Source organism: Nomascus leucogenys, chromosome 17 (genome assembly GCF_006542625.1).
Source record: "Nomascus leucogenys isolate Asia chromosome 17, Asia_NLE_v1, whole genome shotgun sequence".
In the NCBI taxonomy this organism is placed as follows: domain Eukaryota; kingdom Metazoa; phylum Chordata; class Mammalia; order Primates; family Hylobatidae; genus Nomascus; species Nomascus leucogenys.
In genome coordinates, this window is record NC_044397.1 from 55224581 (window position 1) to 55244649 (window position 20069).

Sequence of the window (20069 nt, forward strand, 5' to 3'; positions counted from 1 at the left end):
AATATACATCAACATATTTCTCATCCTCTTGTCCTACCCCCTACGCTTCTGAATTGCTTTTTCCTCTTAGTTTGAGTCCAGGTTATTTTTAACTAACTGTAGATGTTCTTTCTTTCTTTATTTTGTTTTTGCACCATGATCACTGGGAAATATGCAGGGTGTAGCTATAAAAATGACTGAACAAATTTGTAAACAGATGTATCATTATATGTATATGTACATATATACAACATGATTCTTCAATGAGTAACCTGAGGAGGCTGAAAAGTTCTTCTAAAGATGCTGCCTTGGCAAAGATATTTTAAAAAGCCCTTCTTGGGTAGTGGTGCCAGGCCCGGATGTGAAACCCAATACACTGTTTATTTCACTAGAGTTTCGTCTTGTTTGGATCTGATGTTATGCCACATTAAAGGTAGTCACCTCACTTGATTTGCTAGATCTGAACCCAAATGATGTCTGGCTAGTCATCCAAAAGGGACAAGGATTTTCACCACGGAGAGTCTGTAGTAGTACAATTCCATGGCAGAGCTCAGGCAAACCTCCCATCACTGGCCCGGTCCTGGCACAGTGTGTGGCTCTGCAAACTGCCTATGCTGAAGGTGTATTCACTGTGGTCACTGTCTTCTGTGCTCCCACCACCCTGGGCCCGGCCACTCACAGAATGACTGAAGCATGTTGCAGTGGAGAACCGGAAATGTATCTCTTGTTGCCCTTTATCTCCACCCACCCTCAAGACTGGGACTTAGAATTCCCACGTCCAGCACTGTTGTAGATGGGAGGTATGTTGCGCTGAGCTGCTGCGCTGGCCGCATTAAGATACCACATGTGTTCCCAAATGGTATTGCAGCTGTCCTGAGGCCCATCTCTTCTCCCTCTCATACTGGGATCTCACTGGGAGAAAGTCTAGGCAGATTCCTGCTCTGCTGGGCCTTCTCTTATGCCAGTGTGGACTTCACGGGATAGGGCAGACAGAGTATTCGTTGCATTTATTTGTTCTATCGCTACAGAAGAAGCATTTCAAAATGTGTACAAAAGGATACTCTATTCCTCCAGTGGTACATCCCTTGTTCACAGATAAACAGCAATAATTTAACATCATCAGAGAGGCAGACTGGAAATATGACTGCATTTCTCATTTACAATCCTGTGCATGTACTCGCCAGAAGGGCAGCTGAAGACCTAAAGCTGTACTGGATACAACAGATTCGACCTCAACAACCACCACACACAACATTATAAAAAACTGTATTAGAAAGTATTGGAAACAATATTGCATATTAATATGTGGTTACACATGTTCACAGTGAGTGCCATCGCACCAAAAGCATTATGTGCTTCTTCTTTCTGATGCCTGTACATCTTAAATAAGTCTAATAATTTTGGTTCATCTTAAAGTAAAAATACATGGAAATGAATGAGAGAGATCTAGATTTTAAAAGAGTTGACCATTCATTATTGCTGGAACTGAAGAAAGGAAGGATACACTGGCGTCATGATTTGTCTACGTAAGTCCAGTTCATCTCGCGTTTGTTTTGGCAAGAAGAGGACACTACAAAACTCACAGTGCAGTCAAAACAAAACAAAACAAAACAAGAAAAAAGCACAAAAATGGTGGGGGGGAACCATATAACAAACCTACATCTCAGGCAGCTCTTTTTCAAGGAAGATTCTGAGATTTTATTATGTGGCTAATTCTAAATTGGAAATGGAACATGCTGGTATGTGAAGCAATTGGTGCTGGGACTTTACCCTTTGCTGATATGCAGTGATAATGTGATGATTTCTAGTGACTCTTGAATTAGGATAATCACACTCTTTAGGTACAAATTACAGAAGGAATATGGGGCAAGGAGCTGAGATCCAGGCTTTCCACATCCTGGGAAGCTGGGGTGTCAGGGAGGGGGAGGAACAAGAAACAGCGATTACTAGCTGTAATCAACAGGCCAACCTGTTACGGGTTACCCTCCCGTCTCCAATATTTACTTCAAACACAACGAGAGTGCATGGAATCTAGGCACACAGTAGTACACAGCGGTACCCAAGACATACACTCACGCCATCATACAACGGAACAAACTACGCAACAAAAAGTGTGAAGTCATGCAAACTCCTACTTTACCAGCTAGAAGAGAAACTTCAGCAACTTTTGGTACATGATATGGCCACCTTTTAAACATAAGTTAATTACTTGCTGACATAATATGAAACCTTACTTTAAATACAATAGTTTCAAAGAAAAATGGTGTTACAATATAAAACCACAACAAAAGGTGAGCAAAGAGACATTTATATTGGCTATAAAACGCAGTGAGAGGAAAGGGCAAAGCAGTTTAGAAAAGAATTCCTGCAACCACTATTTACAGTTCTGGTTTGAGCTTTGTTTGAATTCCACTTGGAAAAATAACTCCCTTCAACCAACTGACTCAGGGGGATGGATAGAAAAGAACAGAGTAGGTGAAATTTGCAACAAACTGACGCTAAGAAGGCTCTCACCTTAGAGATATTAACTTAGATAAGGCGCATCTTTCTCTGTGATTGCATTGAAGGAGTGCTGTCTAAAGCCCTTGCTCCTCTCTCTCTTCCTTCACTCAGTGCATTGGTGCGGCAATTTTGTTCATTCCAGTTTCCAAATGCCACACCCTTCCGTAAACAGAGAAATCCATGACTCAAGAATGGTATCTTTGTAAACTCCATCCTTTCAACAAAACTCAAATGTTTATGAGGAAATAAATTTTTGAAGACCAAAGGGGAATAATTCACTTATAGAATTTATAATGACTCCACAGGAACACAAGTCAGCCTTGATACTGCTGACTGGGAATATTGGGAATATTCTTCAAGTGCTTTTCTATTTTTTTTCTTGGAGGGCTTCCCAGGCCTTTGATTGGTTTAGAATTCATTTGGGTCAGTGGTTCTCCACCAGGAGTGATTTCTCCTCACAGGGAACAGTTGGTGATGTCTGGAGAGTTTGGGTTGTCAATTTGGGGTGCTACTGGCGTCTGTTGGGTAGCGACCAGGGATGCTGCTAATTATCCTACAATGCACAGGAGAGCTCCCGCCTAACAAATAAGTATTCGGCCCAAAATGTCATAGTGCTGAGACTAAGAACCCCTGTTTGGATTAAATGCTGAGGTGCTTATGTACAATTTCCTCTCTGTTGCTTCATTTCATCTTGGGACAGTGTTGGTGAAGACAAGTACTGTAAATATTTGAAATGGTATATTCTTCATTGCCTAGGTGGTTGAGAGTAATGACCTTAATGATAGCATTAATCTTGAAGGAGACCCTTGCTGGTTGGGATTAGAATCTCCACACACCTTCCTCCGGCTTCAGTGCCTCCATGTCATAGCATGGATGGGCAGAGTTCTCACCTGCAGTGCTACCTGCCTCCTCTTTCCTGGGGAATCTGGTGGCATTACTCTCCGAAGGTCTGGCTCAGTCCTTCAATTGCCCTGTGCATTCCAATATCCTACAGGTGCAGAGCCAGCCATCCTATGTATGTGTGGACACACATGCTGGCTTGCCTTTACAGTAAAGAGCTTCAACATGTTTGAAAGCTTATTTTCAAACAGGTGAGTTCTGTGTGTTAGCAACAGAGATACTGGGCTTCACATATTTCATTGAGCTGAAAATTAATGACTGTTCTAAATCACTCCTTTGTGGGTTTTAAAATGAGAATAATATACAGTGAGGGTAGGTAAACAAACTTACCAACACTGAGAAATTCAGGCTTGTGGCTACAAACAGATGTACATAATTAAAACGAGGGCTAGGATTGGATTTCTTCAGGAAAAGAGGCTTCTGGTATTAGATGGAACCAGCCAGGGAAGGAGGAGATTTGAAATAAAGCTTTGGTTTCTGAGGAATGTTGCCGTTTGAGAGATTCAAAAAGAATTAAGATCCAAATTTCGGGACTGGTGTTTAAATTGTAGTGACAGACTTTGGGGGCCAGTAAAGGCATGGGAGTGAAAAAGGGGGGAACAGGGCTCCCCAGATATGCCCACGGGAAGACAGGCTCCTCCTACGGGGCAGCAAGCCTCGGGAGGCTCAGGCCATCTGAGCAGCCTCCGCAAAGCCAGCGAATCCAGGAGGATCCAAAAGGCTCTAGCCCGGCGTCTCCCTCCATCCAGGGCAGTCTGACAGATACGACTTTCCCCAAACAATTCATTTTCCTACGCAGAGGATGACTTAAAATAGTATTTTCTCTCAAAAGAGCAGCCTCTCCACCCTAGATGCATGTGGCCCGAAGCTGGCCTGGGCACAGGTTGTTGGCCCTCCCGTGTCTTGGCACTTGGGTGGTGGCACACCTGTCCTGTCTGCTCACCTGCAGAGCCACACAGCAGGAGCTGTGCTCTCTGCTTCTGGGGACTGGAAAAAGACACCTGGTGCGCGAACCCCGTGCTTAGCACAGGGTGGAGCACGCTCCTTCCCAGGCTGTGGCGTGTTTTATCTATTTCTCTCCGAAAATTTAGACTAATCGTTTGGAGAAGGGGATTCTAGGAAGCAACAGGTGAGGGAATCTCAGCCAGCAGTCTGGGGAAACATCTAGGAAGGTAGCAGTTCTGGATGCTCCCAATGCAGCCCTGCCTCTAAAAATAAAAATCTGTTCAAAAGCAAATCAAACCCCAATCAACCAATTCAAACAAAAAACAAAAAACAGTTACAAATCCAAACACAACATTATCTGGTCCAGTCCAGTCTATGCTGCTGGCGGGAGCGAGAAGGCGGCGGTCCTTGTGCTTTTCCTGGGGTGGCTCGGGGTCGGGGGGATGGGGCGCGGGAGGGCTTTAGCTCATGTGGAAGCGGTGCTCCCCTCGCGTTATGTGCGACGAGAACTCGTACCGGTCCTGGCTGTGGTAGCCGCACATGTTGCACTCAAAAGGATCACGGAAGCCGTGGCAGCCCATGTGGATGGTGTACATGACGTGATCCAGGAAGAGCACCCGGCAGTGTTCGCACTTGTACACCTTCATCTGCTCCCCGCTGGTGCTGACCACGCGGAGCGCGTCCTGCGAGTTCTCGGAGGCGGCGCGCAGCAGGTCGTAGGCGCGGTGCTCCTCCTTGAGCGACAGCCCGTTGCGAGCGTGCGGGGCGATGTGGTTGGTCAGGTAGATGAGGCCGCTGCGCTGCTCCTCGTTGTTGCTCTCGGTGTCCGTGGAGTCTTGGCAGCTGTTGCTCGGGGACGCCTCGCGCTCCGAGGGCACCAACTTGGCCTTGGAGAGCAGCAGCAGGTTCTCCACGGCGCTGTCCTGGGCCGAATGGTTGGAGCGCGGGGTGCCCTCCGCGAGCGGCTTGTGCAGCTGGTACATCGGGCTGATGACCGGGACCACTTCGGAGCCGCCCGGGGGCGTCTGCACCAGCGGGCGCAGGGACTCGGCCCCCAGGTAGTTGATGGCGTTGTTGATGGCTTGGTCCATCACGTGGGACTTCATCATTTCGTTCTCCTTCTCGTAGCTGGCGCTGCTGTCGTAGGGCGTGTCGGACAGGCCCTTGTCCCCTGCGGAAAGCAGGCGACAATGAGTGGGGCGCGGCCACCCCTGGAACCGGTCAGGTCAGGCAGCAACAGCTGAAATCTACACCCGGGGAGGGGAAGGGGAACACCGCCTGGGGGTCCAGCACGCCTGCGGACCCCACACCTGCACACATACACACACACCTGCGGACACATCACACCTGCACAGTACTGACCGGCTGGGGGAAGGCCCATGCATCTGTCTAGGGGACACCGAGCCAGGACCTACCCATTACAGGCACTTAAGGAGATTTTGTTGGATAAATGAATACATAAATAGGGGAACCAAAGATTAATTTAATTATGTTATTGTATTTCATTTAATATTTTAAATAGTGTATTTTAAATGATGCCTTTTCAGTAGTGTTCTCAGTAATTTACAACTGGCTAACTTATTATACATTTATTGAATTTAAATACACAATAATTATATTATTATTAATTATATACAATATATTTAAAATAATATGTGATATAATGCTAAATTAATAATTTTAATAATTGCATTTAATAATTTTAATAATCTACTGTAAAATTTAATCAAAATACACGATGATTGTATATTTTTTGTAATAAAATGACACATTTTTGACAAATAACCCAAAGGTAGATGAACTCTGTCTTGTGATGAGAGTAGAAAGGATACTCAAAAGTAATTCTCTGTAGTTGACAGGTCCAAAGCAGGGCTCCCCAGAAACACGTGGTGGAGGGTAGGAGGCATAGCAAGGTAGCTACAGGGAAAATAGTTGCTATTCATCTGTTATTTTTAAAAACTAATGAGAATTATTGATGTACAAGGAACTAACTACTGCTGACGCCTCAGCAGTGATTGGGCCCTGGCCTTGAGAAACTTCTGATCTAACATCATCAGTTCATAGGAGTCCATGAGCTCATTTCCCTGGCAATGGTGAAATCAGAGCCTAGATTTGGCTTCTTCAATTAGCTTTGGAGTAAATATCTTAATACAAAAAATAAATTTTCTTGAAGACACACCTTCTCAATATGTTGGTCATAAGTTCAGTATGAAATCATGGCTTAATTAGCAAATTCATTAATTACAATAACTGCACTCTTACTGGCAAGACTGCGGCTGTGTTCTGTTTTCAGTGGTGGTACATTAATGAGTCAAAGCACCTGAGCCCATCCTTGGAATGTCTGCACGGTTTGTATTTTACCACTACTCTGTATATTTCCACCCTTCAACACATCTGGACTGGGCAGAGGGACAGAATGATGAGCAAGTGAGAATGGTTCCCATCCTTAGCAGCAGACAGCTACTAGGGGAGGGTACGTAGAAGTTTACGCATGATTGCACAGATAATTCCTTCCCATCTGAGAAATCCATGAAGACAAGGGGAGCTTGCTATGAGAGCATTACACAGGTTTCTGATCTTGTAAGAGTCAGCCAGATAAGGAGGGTTTTGTGTCCCAGTGTTGGGGACAAGAAGAAGGAAACTTCTGAAGGGAGAAGGGGCCGGGAGGTGTGGCAGGACCGAGTGAAGGTTGGGGAACCAGAGCCCTAGGTGGGGGCAGTGCTGGAGAGGTAGGCAGGAGGGGCAGGCAGAGGCCAGCTAGGCAGAAACTTTGTCTAAAGGAAAATGGAAACCACTGAAAGGTTTGAAGGAAGAAGTGGCCTTCTCATTCACTGTGGAAAGAACAGCTTGAAGAGGGGCAAAAGTGAGGGATAATTCAAAACTTCCCCAATGTGCAGGTTATGGCTGATGATGGCTGGTGAGGGTGGTGGCAAGGGAAGGTCCCAACACCTCCCATGCTGCACCTGACACTGAGGTCATCAGCTGGTTCTTACTAACAGAAGGATAAATTACTCTGTAATTCATACATTTACTAATAGTCCTTTTATAAAATCTGTGACCATTAATAATTGTCCAGGAATATATGCCCCATTATACCACAGAGTACCTTTGAGTTTCATGTCTTATTCTGTAATGGATATGTATCATATCATAGCCTGGTTTCCGTTTGTTTTCATCTACTGTGGTCAGAAGTGGCACATACTCTGATTACAGAAAGAAAACTTGTGCATGGCCAGTTACACCCTCCCAGAAACAGAACAGGATGAAAACCCTATGAAGCTGATGGTAGGGACCAAGGAAGTGGTGTTTCTCTCCATTAAAGGTCAGAAAAAGTAATTGTATAGCACTACTGAAACCACACAATTTTTTTGTTTCTGTTTTTGTGTTGAGCAGCTAAATGTCTTGTTATACTAACTCCAGAGCAGAATGAATCCATTCTAGTTTGTATCCAAGTCTATCCCTCTACCGAATCAAGGCAAGAAAAGGAGGGGAATGGAATTTGTAACCAATTTTGCTAAATATAAAAGTCTTTACAGCCCCACCAAAAGGGTGCTTTCCCACCTAATCATCCTGTCACTCCCCAAGTCATGGTTCTGTGGTTTCCCAAGCAACCACTGAAATCTGTTGTTTTCAAACTTGGTATCACAACAAATGGGTGTAGGAAAAAAATCAACATATATGCCAGATTACTATGGCACATGAAAATTACCATAGAATTAATTTCTCTTCCTTAATACCTAACAAAACAAGAAAAATAAAAACCTATAAATTTCACCAACGGCAATCAGCTAAAGGAATATGTCATGTATAGTCATAGAATATTATATATACACATAATTATATATAATATGCATTTCATTATGGTGTGTGTGAGAACACACAAACACACACTCAAAGACTAGAAAGAAACAGAAAATTCTGACATGAGATGTAGGACAAAGCTTCGCTGCTAAACTCATTTCCAAATCTTTAGGTGTGAGTCAAGAATAACCTCAGAATTTTCCCTCATAGCCTCATATCTATAAAGACATGATTCAGATAGGTATCTTTTCCCTGTTCTGATCAGAAAAGCAGTTGAAACCTTGGCTGACAAGAATCAGATGACCATGGAGAAGTGAGCCCCTACGGGCTCCCCGGGACAGAAGCAAAGTCCTCTGTGGTCTACACTGAAGGGGAAGACGGCGCAAAGCCCCAGAGAATCTACTGTGGGGATGAAAGCATTCCCCAACTAGGTACAGTGTTGATGGCTTAGGGTATTTAACTAAATTTCAGATGAGGGAGAGAGAGCAAAGGAAAAGTATTTTAACAAAGGCTGCACTTTGCCTCACCAAACTCCTCCAACCCCAACTTTGGCTTTCTTTCAGGATTTAGAAAACTCAGCAGCTCTCACAGGAAAAAAAAATATAGTGGGAAGAAGGCCGAAATGTCAATCAAGCTATATCAGACCAACTAGAATCAAGCAAGATGAAAAGAAATGTCAGGGTTACTAGGAAAATATTTTCTAGAACTACAAGGGAAGAAAGGAAGTAAAACACAGACCATAGAGTCCCTCCTAGGGGAAAAAATCCTTAATTCCAAGAAGAGAGAAAATGCCTCATACTTGCTTCATAACATGGAATCAATTTTAAAAGTATTCAAAATAAAATGCAAAAGCAACAGAATAAGAGGAAAAAAGAGATTTCGGATCTCAGGAGACAAAATAAGGAGCAAAATAATATTATTATAGAATTAATGCATGGATTAAAAATAGCAAGTAATAGAACAGGAACTACTAAAAATTAAATTACTGACAGAGGAAAACCACAAGAGAACAGTGAGTAAATGTAAAAATAGACAAAGAAAAAAAAATAATAAACAAAAAACTTTAATAACTGTTAACAGATATGGAAGACAAATTATCTAACATATGGACAACTAGTATCCCTCAACAGAGATCACAACAGATGGAACAAAACATATTCATATAAAAGAGAATTTCCCAGAAATAAAGAGAAAAAAAAGGGACTCTCTAGATAAAATGGCAGGAATTTTTTATTCAGAATGAATAGACCAAGATACATCCTAATTAGGGTATTTAACTTCAAGGTTAAAGAAAGAACCCTCAGGCATTCAGGAATAAAATGCAAATCACCCTGAAGAAGAAACAGTTACACTAGACTTGATGTTTCCACAGCAACATTCAACAAGCAATGCCATCAGCAAAATCTAAAAAGTTCTCAAGGGAGAAAAAGAAAGAGTGGCCCAAGACCATAGACTGTCAAAATGCTCATCAAATACAAAGGCAACAGGCCAACGTCCTCAAACAGAATACAATGATAGAAATAGAACATCTGTAGAAACGTTTTTAAAAAAGTTGCTTGAATGTAAAGTCCAATCAATTAAGAGATTAATCAAAATAAAGAGAAATAAGAAGAAAAGGGCAGAGTCTGATCCTTGAATCTATTTAAATATAGTAATAAATAACTAAACTACTATGAATTATGATTACAGAATAGAATGTGAATATTACAAAGCTGGACAATGTAAAAATAATAAGATAATGTGAACACTGGAACACTGAATGTGAACTGGAATACTGTCCTTATTTTTCAAAGCAGTGAGCCAATAGATACTGCTTAAATTGAAACAACTGGATTAAAAAAATTAAAATTTCTTAATGTTTTTCATAATACATATTTTTAATCTTAGAGGATCCTTTAAATATAATATTCCTTTATGTCAGAGGACATTTCAGATAAGCCACTTCTTCAGTTTTGTTTGGGTCCTTTTTTACCTCTTGAATTTAAGGCATGTATGATATGTTGTAATCTTTATGAAAGTATTTATTTCATATTTACCTATCCATCAATCTACCTAATTCATCAGCCTATCCACTCACATACATATGCATCAGAAGATATTTAGAATGATACTTATCTACTTTTAATATTGGTAATTTCTGGATGTTGGTCTTTGTGGTGATTTGAAAACATTAATCTTCGCATTAAAATTCTTTATATTAACTTTGTGTTATTTTAACGATATAACAACAGGGTTTCTTTTTCTTACAAAAGAAGAAAATATACCTAGATAATTGTAATGGGTAGCAGGAATATTGGTAATTGTTGTTTTCCTCTTTGTGCTTTCCTCTATTTTAAAAATGTTCCCAAGTCGAGCACCAGACAGACTAAAAAACAACAATTATCATTGCTATTTAATAAAAGCCCTTTTCTAATTAGATTAATCGGTCCTGTTGACCTGTATTTGATGATCTCAGAGGAGGAGATCTTTAATGGCCCCTGTGGTGAGGAATGTTGCTGGCAAAACAAATACTTATTCACACTCACGTCAAAGTTTAAGATAAAAATTTTAATCATAGGTTATAGATCAATAAAGCGAAACTATATGCCACTCTGAGCAATAGTCATCATGAAAATCTTACATTCCTAAGATGCTTTCTAGTGTTGGCAGCACCATCACATCCATCACCCCTTTTGAGCCTCAGAATAGCTCTGGGAGGAGGCAGGGCAACAGACCCACACCCATTCCACAGATGGCAACACCAGGCCCAGCACCACGCTCAAGGCCACCAGTCACTCTTAGCTGGAGCTGACTCTGAAATATGGGGCTCTCTCAACTGAACCGCTATTGGGCCAGCTTGTGTGAGAACAGCTGTATTCCTACTCTCTTTCCACGTTCACATGAAGGCTAAACTCAGCATCTGAGAAGTGGAGAGGGGCCTAAGAGACTCACTCACCTTTTAATTTTAGGGCTGCAGAAGCCGTGACACATTGGGAGTGACTGATGGAAATCTCATCAAGTGGAAGCAGGGGTAAGGTAGGTATTTTAGGGCCGGAAGAGGCATCATTTTTACAAATGAACTGCCAATCACCAATAGAGATTATGCAGCTGCTTGTGAGTCTTTTGCTCCAAACTCCTCTTCTGCTACCCTCGTCCACTGTTCCTATTATGTCCCCTGGGAACTCCTTTTTCATCTTCGCTTTGCCTCATCAGAGCACTGTGTTGTTTATTTCTTCTACTAACACAGAAGCATCTCAAGCCAACGCCCACACTGTGGTCTCACAAGGGTGGGGGTTGGGGAGTGGCTCCAGTAGAGCTTCACAGATGAATTTCTCATTTGGCTTCAAGTCTCCAACAGCTAAAAGGGGCTGCAAATGTTCATTCACCAAAGCATTCTCCAGGCTCCTCACCTGACAGAGGACGCCATCCCTGCTTCTTAAGGTCAGTAACCCTTCACTCCCCTTGCACACACTTGCTGCCTTATCTCTGCCCATCTCCCAGTCACCAGTCACCACCCATCTCTCTGTCACTGTGTCCACCCCAGGCAGATGCTGGCTGCTCAGGAGGCAGCCTGTGGGCCCTGTGCCCAGTGCTGCTGGAATCCCACAGCTTATGCTCAGAACAAGACCTCACTCCTACTCCGTTCAGGAAAGCAAGGCCTCCCTCATTCTCATGGTCCAAAGGCTCAAGTGTATGTGGACAACTCCCCACTGGCTCAGCCAGTGGCTTTCATTCTTTCTGTACACTGAATCCTTCTCTCACTTGCTTCTCTCAACCCTCAACCTATGACAAACCTCTAATTAATCAAAAGGTCAAAATGGAGCCCTGTTTGAAGCTGCAAGAGGGAGGCTGGTGCCCAGGACTTGGCCTTGCCTCTTCCTTCCCCCTTCCTGTCATCCTGCAGGTCAACAGGTGCCCTCTGACACCCTTGGCCTCACCAGCCCCTGTTCTAGCCCCACCTTTCTCCCACCACAATTTCCCCATGTGTCACAGACACCAGAAGTCCTTGAAAATCAACACGTCAAAAACAGAACCCCGTCTTTTCCCAGAATCTGGTGTTATCCTTTTCATCAAGGGCACACTACTCTACTTGAGTCAGCGTGACTCATGGTTTCCCTCACTTAATCCCTGCCCTCAGCCCTATGTTCCTCTGACACCAACCCTTCCCCTTCACAAGCCCCTCTTTCCATGCCTGCTGCCACCGCCTCCACGCTCTCCCTTTTCCAGTCATTTTTTGGTACTTGCTGTCTTTACTATCCTAGCCGTTGCTCTCATCAAAAATATGCCAATGCTTCTTTCCTGCTGACTGAATGAAGGGTCCCTCTCTCATCTGGCATCTGAAACCATTCATCCTGTGGCAGAGCTGCCTAGGACACCTTTGCTTTTCCTGCTTCTCCATGGGTACCTGAGTTAAGCTGGGAACACGCCCTGCTCCTCCGTCATGTCCTTAGGCCCCCACTCCAGCCCTCCTGGTCAGCATTCTGATTTCTCATTGATTTTAAACATCTGCCTAGATTTCCCCATTCCTCCAACACCTAGAATGTGCTGAAACTCTATTCCTCTTCCGAGATGCATCTCAGGCTCATGAAACTTTTACTGGTCCTCTTTCCTGGACAGAGTTAACCTTCACACCGAAGGATTCTAAATGTTTTCTCAATCTCGGAGTCATGGGATGTTCACAATCACCCTGTGAGATACTAAAGCATGGAACCAAGGCTCTAGGGGCAGAGCCATTTTACTAAGGTGACAGAGTTGGCGAGTGGTAGTGGCTCTGTATTGACTCTGAGCTGGTTCCCAAGCCTAGCGCCTTTCCACTCGGACCCTGGCTCGCCGTCCCTGCAGCGTCTGGCTGGATGGTGGTGTTGGTGTGTCTATCACCTACTCTGGGCAATGCTCCTAGAGAGAAGGATGGTCTTGTTCTTCTTCTTTTTTTTAATCCCACAAAGCATTAGGCAAAACAGCAATCCTAGCTAAGCCCTGTCTTCACTGGACACTTCTCAGGGGTCAGTCACTGTATGATTCCTCCCATTAACCCTTCAGAGTCCCCCATAAGGGGAGCATTAAGAGCTTCATGTGAAAAATGAGGATTTGAAGCTCTGAGAGGCCGGCCAGGCCTGGAGTGTCCTGCAGTGTGGTGTCCCCCAGCCGAGCCAGGCCCAAACTCTCCACCCTGTGCACGCGGGTGCAGCCACCCCTAGGAGCGATGCCCACAGGCAGATCACAGTGCAGTCCCCAGATGCTGCAAAATCACATCTAGGAAAAACTGATGGGAGGTTTGTTATTTCTAAGACACTTATTAGAAAAAATTCTAAGATATTTAAGGAATGTTAAGCTTACCAATTTTTGCTTTTGAAAAAATAAGATTTTTTTCCCTTTCTTCTACCCTCAACTCATTTCTACTTGCATCTAAAACACCCACATAGTTTTTTTTTTTTTTTTTTAAGAGACAGCAAACATTTAACTCTTACCAAGAAATTTCTGAGGCATAGAGCTCTTACGTTTGGCGACGTTACTTGCTAGTCTGTCCAGCACGAGAGATCTCTCTGATCCTATCTTGCACAGGTCTTCTGCCATTTCACTGTGATTAGTTTCTTCTTTAATGACTAAAGTCAAAGACAGAGAGGCCAGTTTAGAAAGGCTTATGTTTAACGGGTTCAGTCGCGTCCAATGTTAAATCTGACATTTGTTAAGTGCCTACAAGAGCCAGGCCCTTCCTAGAGATTAATTCTAATCTTCCCAGCAACACTGCCAGACAGGCAGAGGCAGCCAGAGCAATGCCAATGACCAGCCACCTGCAAATGCTTCTTCCTCCAACAGCTGCTCACCACACATCATCCTCTTTAAGTCCAAATGCACAGGCACCACCACCATCGCCAGAGGCTGGACTGGGAATAAGTATTGATGTCCCTTTGACAAGTCCTTTTAACTTTTCATAATACTCCCAAATTCACTACCTCAGTCAGTCCCTAACAGCAGCCCTCTGAGATGCAAAGAACTGTGTGACCTAACATCTGACTTCATGAGCCAGTACAGTGAACTGAGATACAAAAATGTGACCCCCAAGAGCCTACAGCAGATCTGGGCAATGTGGAGAAAAACCCAGAGCCTCTTATCCCTGAGCATACAACAAACTTCTGAAAATCAAAGCACCCCTGACTATTGTAGAAAATTTAGAAATTATGGAGGTAAATGCTGATGTGTGGGCCATTTCTAGTCATTCTCGATTGTTCTATGTCATCTCTTTCCATAATTGAAGATACAATTTTGTGTCCTGCATAGCTGGATCTATATTTACATCAGTTATTGTGGTTGGAATTATAAAAATATAACTCTTTCATTTCCCGGCAATTTATCCTAGTGTATAAGGAGCTGATAATGTAAACTGATTATCTTGAATGCCTGATCAATTCTTCCAATACCGTTCCTGCCTTATGCTTCCTCCTGCCTCGGATATTTCATGCTGATTTATCATGGGGTCTTCGGTAGGTTATCCATCTCTATTATTGATTCGTCTGTCTATTCTTCAAAGAGTTCCATCCACTTCAGCTACATTTTCATACATCACTTGACATTATTGTTCTTTTAAAAAGTTGCCAATTATTTATGTATATATCCAGATACTTTATGATACATGGTTACCAGATTCCAGTAAAATTTACAAGCCAGTTTTATGTTGAAATGATACAGTAATTGGGGCAGAGGCACATGGATGGCATCCAGACCTCTCTACCTCTTCAATCTCCCATGTTTTCTTTCTTGCCTCAGTATGGTTCACTGGTTTTCTTCATTTCTAAGTATTTTATGTCTTCATTGCTATTATGAATGTTACTTTGAAAACATATTTCAAATTGGCTATTGTTGCTGGTATATTTTACACTTTAACATTCGGAATATGTGTTTTTTATTAAATGGGCAAACATATATAGCCCACACCCTGATTTATATGCAAGATAAAGATAAATCCATGAAACCCAATTCCACTGGTCACACACTTCATCTATTAAGCTAATATGCTTCCTGACATGTCCGTCCTTCTCTGCAAAGTTGCACCCACAGCCTGCCCAGGACTCCCAGAGGTCAGGGGTCTTCCTCTGCACCATGGCGCAGGGCCTCCCAAAAGCCTCCACCCCCAGAGTCAATCACAGCAAGGAACAAGTGAGCTTGATGCTCGTGAGTCATGGGCTGCTCTGTCATTAGATGCATGCACCTCCATGGGCTGGTGACTCTGTTTGTGCACCAAAGGCTCAAGATAAACTTATTTTTTCCATAAAGACATTAAGAAATTGTAAGAGGTGACCAAAAGCCTTTTACTAAAGAAAATTATATTCGGAAAAATTCATCTTTTCCTACGTCGCCTAACTGAGGCTTTGATTTTATTGAATCCACCCAATCTATGGGGGTTTTGGGGGTGGGAGAAGAGACTACTTGCTCATCCATCTGAGCACAGACAAGGGGTTCTTAGAGGGGAACAGAGGAGGAGAGATGCATCAGAAGGCACAGGTTCCACCCACCTGGGCACAGCACAGCTGAAATGACCAAGCCCCTGCCTGCCTTCCTGGCCCTAAGCGCAGTTCAGGAAGACTTCTGTCAAAGTCCTTTTATGGATCCCGTTAATACTCCAAGTTCCTTAAACCAGCAACACCTACAAGGGCTAGGTGGTGGCAAGGGCAAAAACCAAAGGTGACTGTCGAAAGTTATTTATGATCATTTTGCACCTTTTAAGGCCATACCAGACAGAAATAATTCAATGTAATTAAGTGCGAGCCTGGCTTTTTTTTTTTTTTTGAGACGGAGTCTCGCTCTGTCACCCAGGCTGGAGTGCAGTGGCGCGATCACGGCTCACTGCAAGCTCCGCCTCCCGGGTTCTCGCCATTCTCCTGCCTCAGCCTCTCCGAGTAGCTGGGACTACAGGCGCCCTCCACCACGCCCGGCTAATTTTTTAAATATTTTTAATAGAGACGGGGTTTCACCGTGGTCTCGATCTCCTGACCTCATGATCCCCCCGCCTTGGCATCCCAAAGTGCTGGGATTACAAGCGTGAGCCACCGCGCCCGGCCACGAGCCTGGCTTTGTCTGCTGCCACACTGAGACCAGACCACTGTTCCTTCCTAGAAACGCTTTCATACCTCCTGAGTGTGGGGACAAAGAGGCATCACTGTGGTAGTCCAAGTAACTTAACCACCAAAGGGAATAAATGAACATTTTAGGATGAAATTGATACTCACCACTGGGTAATATTTAATACACATTACTGGCATGTAGCCTTACTGACATAGAGACCAATAAAGAAGAATTAGCTTGATGGTGTCAGTATGTTAGTGACCTAAACATCCATGTTTAGGTAAGTACCTGACACATGTCTAGGCTCCTGCTTACACCTGGATCCACTCCCTTATGTTTCTCTCAGAGAGCTGCTATGAGGGTGGCCAGGCACGAATTATCACTCGCATTTAAGCGATGAGCTCTGGGTCACATTCAAAAACAGAGAACTCAAACCCAGGTCTCAGTGAAGTGAGTGCTGCTTCTCCTGCTCCCCTGGAAGCAGCTCTCAGCCGGCTGTGTACTGCAGCTTGTTTCTTTAGTAATGAAAACAGTGGAGGAAACAGAAATGATATACTGCCTGTTTCTTTTGTTCATTTTGTCTTTTCAATTCTATGTGTATATTAGATTACTGTATTCAATAGGGCTTGGTACTATTGATTATAAGTCCTCAGTAAATATTTGTTGAGTAAATAAAATGGTTTATTAAGCATTAATATGAAAACTACATCATTAGGAGCACTTCCTTCCAAGACCCATTCACTTATTTTTTACAGAAAAAAACAATATTTGAATGTTGACATTTTATTTCAAAGGAACATAATCATCCTCTCGTCCATTATTCTTCTGCCCTGGGGTCTGGCCATGTGAATTAATAACTGTTACATTATTATTATTTTAACATCCAGTTTCTTCTCTTCCACTCACCTTCAAGGCCTTTCCATTCTAGACCTGAGATTTTGAAAGAAGCCAAATGACAATTTAATGGTATCTTCCCATTTCACAGGTGAGAAGATTGAGGCCTAGAGGAATCGCCTGTAAGCCCCAGATCCCTGGCTGACTGGCAGAGGAGACAGCACTCTGGCTGCAGAGCTCTGGCCAGGTGAGATGTTGCCTTTCCATGCCAAGACTAATCAGAATCAATTTTTAGCCATTCTCAACATTCTTTTTTCTTGCTCTCATCTGCCATTAATAGTCTGAGGGTACTCTGGTGAATTTTCCATTTTGAACCATTTGTTAAAGTCCAAAAGGTGAATGAGGCATAATAAATTTTCCTCCATTTGTTAAATTTCGACCTCACAGTCTAGTGATGATTTTTCCAGGGGTAGTGCTAAATGAATACTGTTTTGAAAGAGATTAGTTTTATTTGATCTCTTTATAAATTGCTTATCTCTTAAAAAATTAGGGAAGAACCTTGTATAACACTGCCATTCTCCTAGGTAAATCCAGCCTTTCTCAATACTCTCTCCACATCATTTATTCTACAGGCTCTGGGGTCTGAATCAAGTGCTATCTCGTTATGCAACACAGTGGAGCATCACAGCTCCTAAGAAAGAAGCAACCTTTCCTCTCATCCTTCGACAACCTCAATACTATCAACTACCAGGGGCTTCCAACAAACTTCAACCTCACACTCCATGCGGGAGTGGATACCCTGCCCTCAGTCTGAACTGATGCTTAAAATCACAGCCTGAAAGTTCTTATTTGATCAACTTTATTAAAAACTTGTTTCAAAACAAGATTTTACATTTTATTTTGTTTACAAAGAAATATCACTACTTGAGGTGTTTTTTTTTTGTTGTTGTTGTTGTTTTAAAACCACCAACATCCAAAAAACAGCCCCAAAACTTTTAAGGTCACTGCTATCCTAGGAGTTTCTCCCGATTGGAAGCGGGAAGGGTTTTAAAATCAAGCTCTCTCTGGTCAGATGAGGACCTAGAAAGCTGGGAAGCACAACGTGCTTCTGGTGAAATTGTGATGTTATTGGCCAAAAACTTCCCACCCTCCTAGCCCCGGCAGGAAGCAGGCCCAAGGCTCTGCTCCTAAGGCTGCATGCAGAGCGCCCTCCTTCCCCACTGTGCTGGGGGGAAGAGCCCGCCAGGCTGGCCTCCGAGCAGCAGCGCTTACCTGGGTACAGTGTGCCCGGAAGGCCCATGCTTTCCAAGTAGTTGTGGCAGCGCTCTTTATGTTCCTCTAAAGAGCTTCGCTGTTTATAGCTTCGGCCACAATATCCACATTTGTGAGGTTTACCAACTGCAGAAAACACAATTGAGTTCAAGACCCCAATTAAATGCCAGCCTTCTGTGTAAGGGGAATGCATGCAATACAATTATTACCAAAAAAGTTAAAAAAAAAATTCTACCCTTGAGAGCTAAAAGTGTTACGGACTTGGTGAAAATTCCTGAATTTAAAAATGTTGGTGGCCAAGGGTTTCTTTCATTGTACCAAGGACTCATGCGACTCTTGTTTTGTCTTAGTTTGTCTACTTTACTGACTACCAAATTCTCTCCTGCTTCAATCACGGAAGCCTAGCCTTTAACTGGAGAAAACAAGCCACTGCCGTGTTATAACGTGGATGCCAGTGACTGGACAGAGATGTGAGGAAGGCCCGTGTGTTGGCCACACTGTTTGCAGATTTGCCTCCAGAGTAGGCCTCAGTCTATGCTGTGGGCTGGATCTGCCATGACGCTGGTGCTACATCTAACACAGCCAGAGTGAATTCAGTTCCAGTTGCTAAACTGGGTAACTTGAGGTCTCTAAGAAACCATGCTGGACAAATACGCTTGAATGAAATAAGCGTTTTATTTCACAAATGTATTTTCTTACATAATATAAACATATCTTACATTTGTATTATATAATACAAAATATTTTGTATTTTCCATGCATATGTATATGTAATACAAAATATTTTGTATTTTCTATGTATATGTATTTCTATTCTATGTATATGTATATTTATATGTATAGGTATTTTCAAATATTTCTATGTATATGTGTTCTCATATACACATACATAGAAAATACAAAATATATTGTTCATAAACAGAGCTTATGGAAAAGCTCTGCTTTCTTGCCAAAGAGCTTTAGGATGGTGTAGCTTCCAGATCAGCCTTGTCCAACAGAACTTCCTATGATGACAGAAATGCTATTGGTGCTGTCCAATATGGTAGCCACCAGCCACATGTAGCTGTTGGACATAAAAAGTGTGGCTAGTGCCAGTGAGGACTGAAGTTTTAATTTTGTTTAATTTTAACTTATTATAATTAAAAATACTGCATGTGGCTAGTGGCTGCTGTATTGGGCAGTGCAGTTCTATATAATGAGTTTTAATCCTTCCTGGATTTTATTGAGTGATAGTTTAGGAAAAAGAAAGACTAGCCAGGAATTAATATCATGCCTAAGTTTAAGGACTTCAGTAGATACCATTTTAAGGGATAAACTGAATAAAGTATCTTTAATCACTTATATAAGGAATATAAATTTCCAACCTAATAGCAGAATCTTCTACTTCTTTCTCATGTTGTTTTATTGAACACATTTCAAAGTATCGTATAAAAGTTAAGAGCATCCAAATAGAAATGTTTGGTACAATGGTTTAGCCAAAGCTTATGTTGGTTAAATCTCTTTCCTAGGTGAACAGAAGCTACAGTAAGAAGACCAACATGAAAGCCAAAATTTGACTTCTGGACCATTTAATACAGAATGAAAAGGATCTTTCTTTACCTCTCTAAAGTGATGTACCCCCAACATAAGGAAATAATGTTGAAACACAGAATATTGCCTAAAATTGCACATTTTATCAAGCATTGCTTTTAGAAATTAATAGGATATAGATAACCACTCGATACCCTTTCCTGAAAAAGCTATCACTTCAGTAAATTCTATGATCAAATTGCTTTCTGTATATATGACATGGTGTC

The 20069-nt window shown here is 42.6% G+C and overlaps 1 protein-coding gene across 5 annotated transcripts in view; it reads right to left on the reverse strand.

The window, feature by feature from the left end:
• Window positions 1-960: 960 nt before the first annotated feature.
• The window catches only part of IKZF1 (IKAROS family zinc finger 1), a 99697-nt gene continuing 80588 nt past the window's right edge, over window positions 961-20069 (reverse strand). For 2 of the 5 annotated variants that reach the window (XM_030796426.1, XM_030796425.1), the window contains exons 6-7: window positions 13575-13709; window positions 961-5497 (exon numbers count right to left, since the gene is read on the reverse strand). In XM_030796426.1, coding sequence (XP_030652286.1) covers window positions 4788-5497; window positions 13575-13709 — 845 coding nt within the window. In that variant the 3' untranslated portion in view covers window positions 961-4787. Of the gene's footprint in view, window positions 5498-13574; window positions 13710-18273; window positions 18400-20069 lie in introns of all 5 variants that reach the window. The other 3 variants (XM_030796424.1, XM_003275023.4, XM_030796423.1) reach the window with 3 other exon arrangements.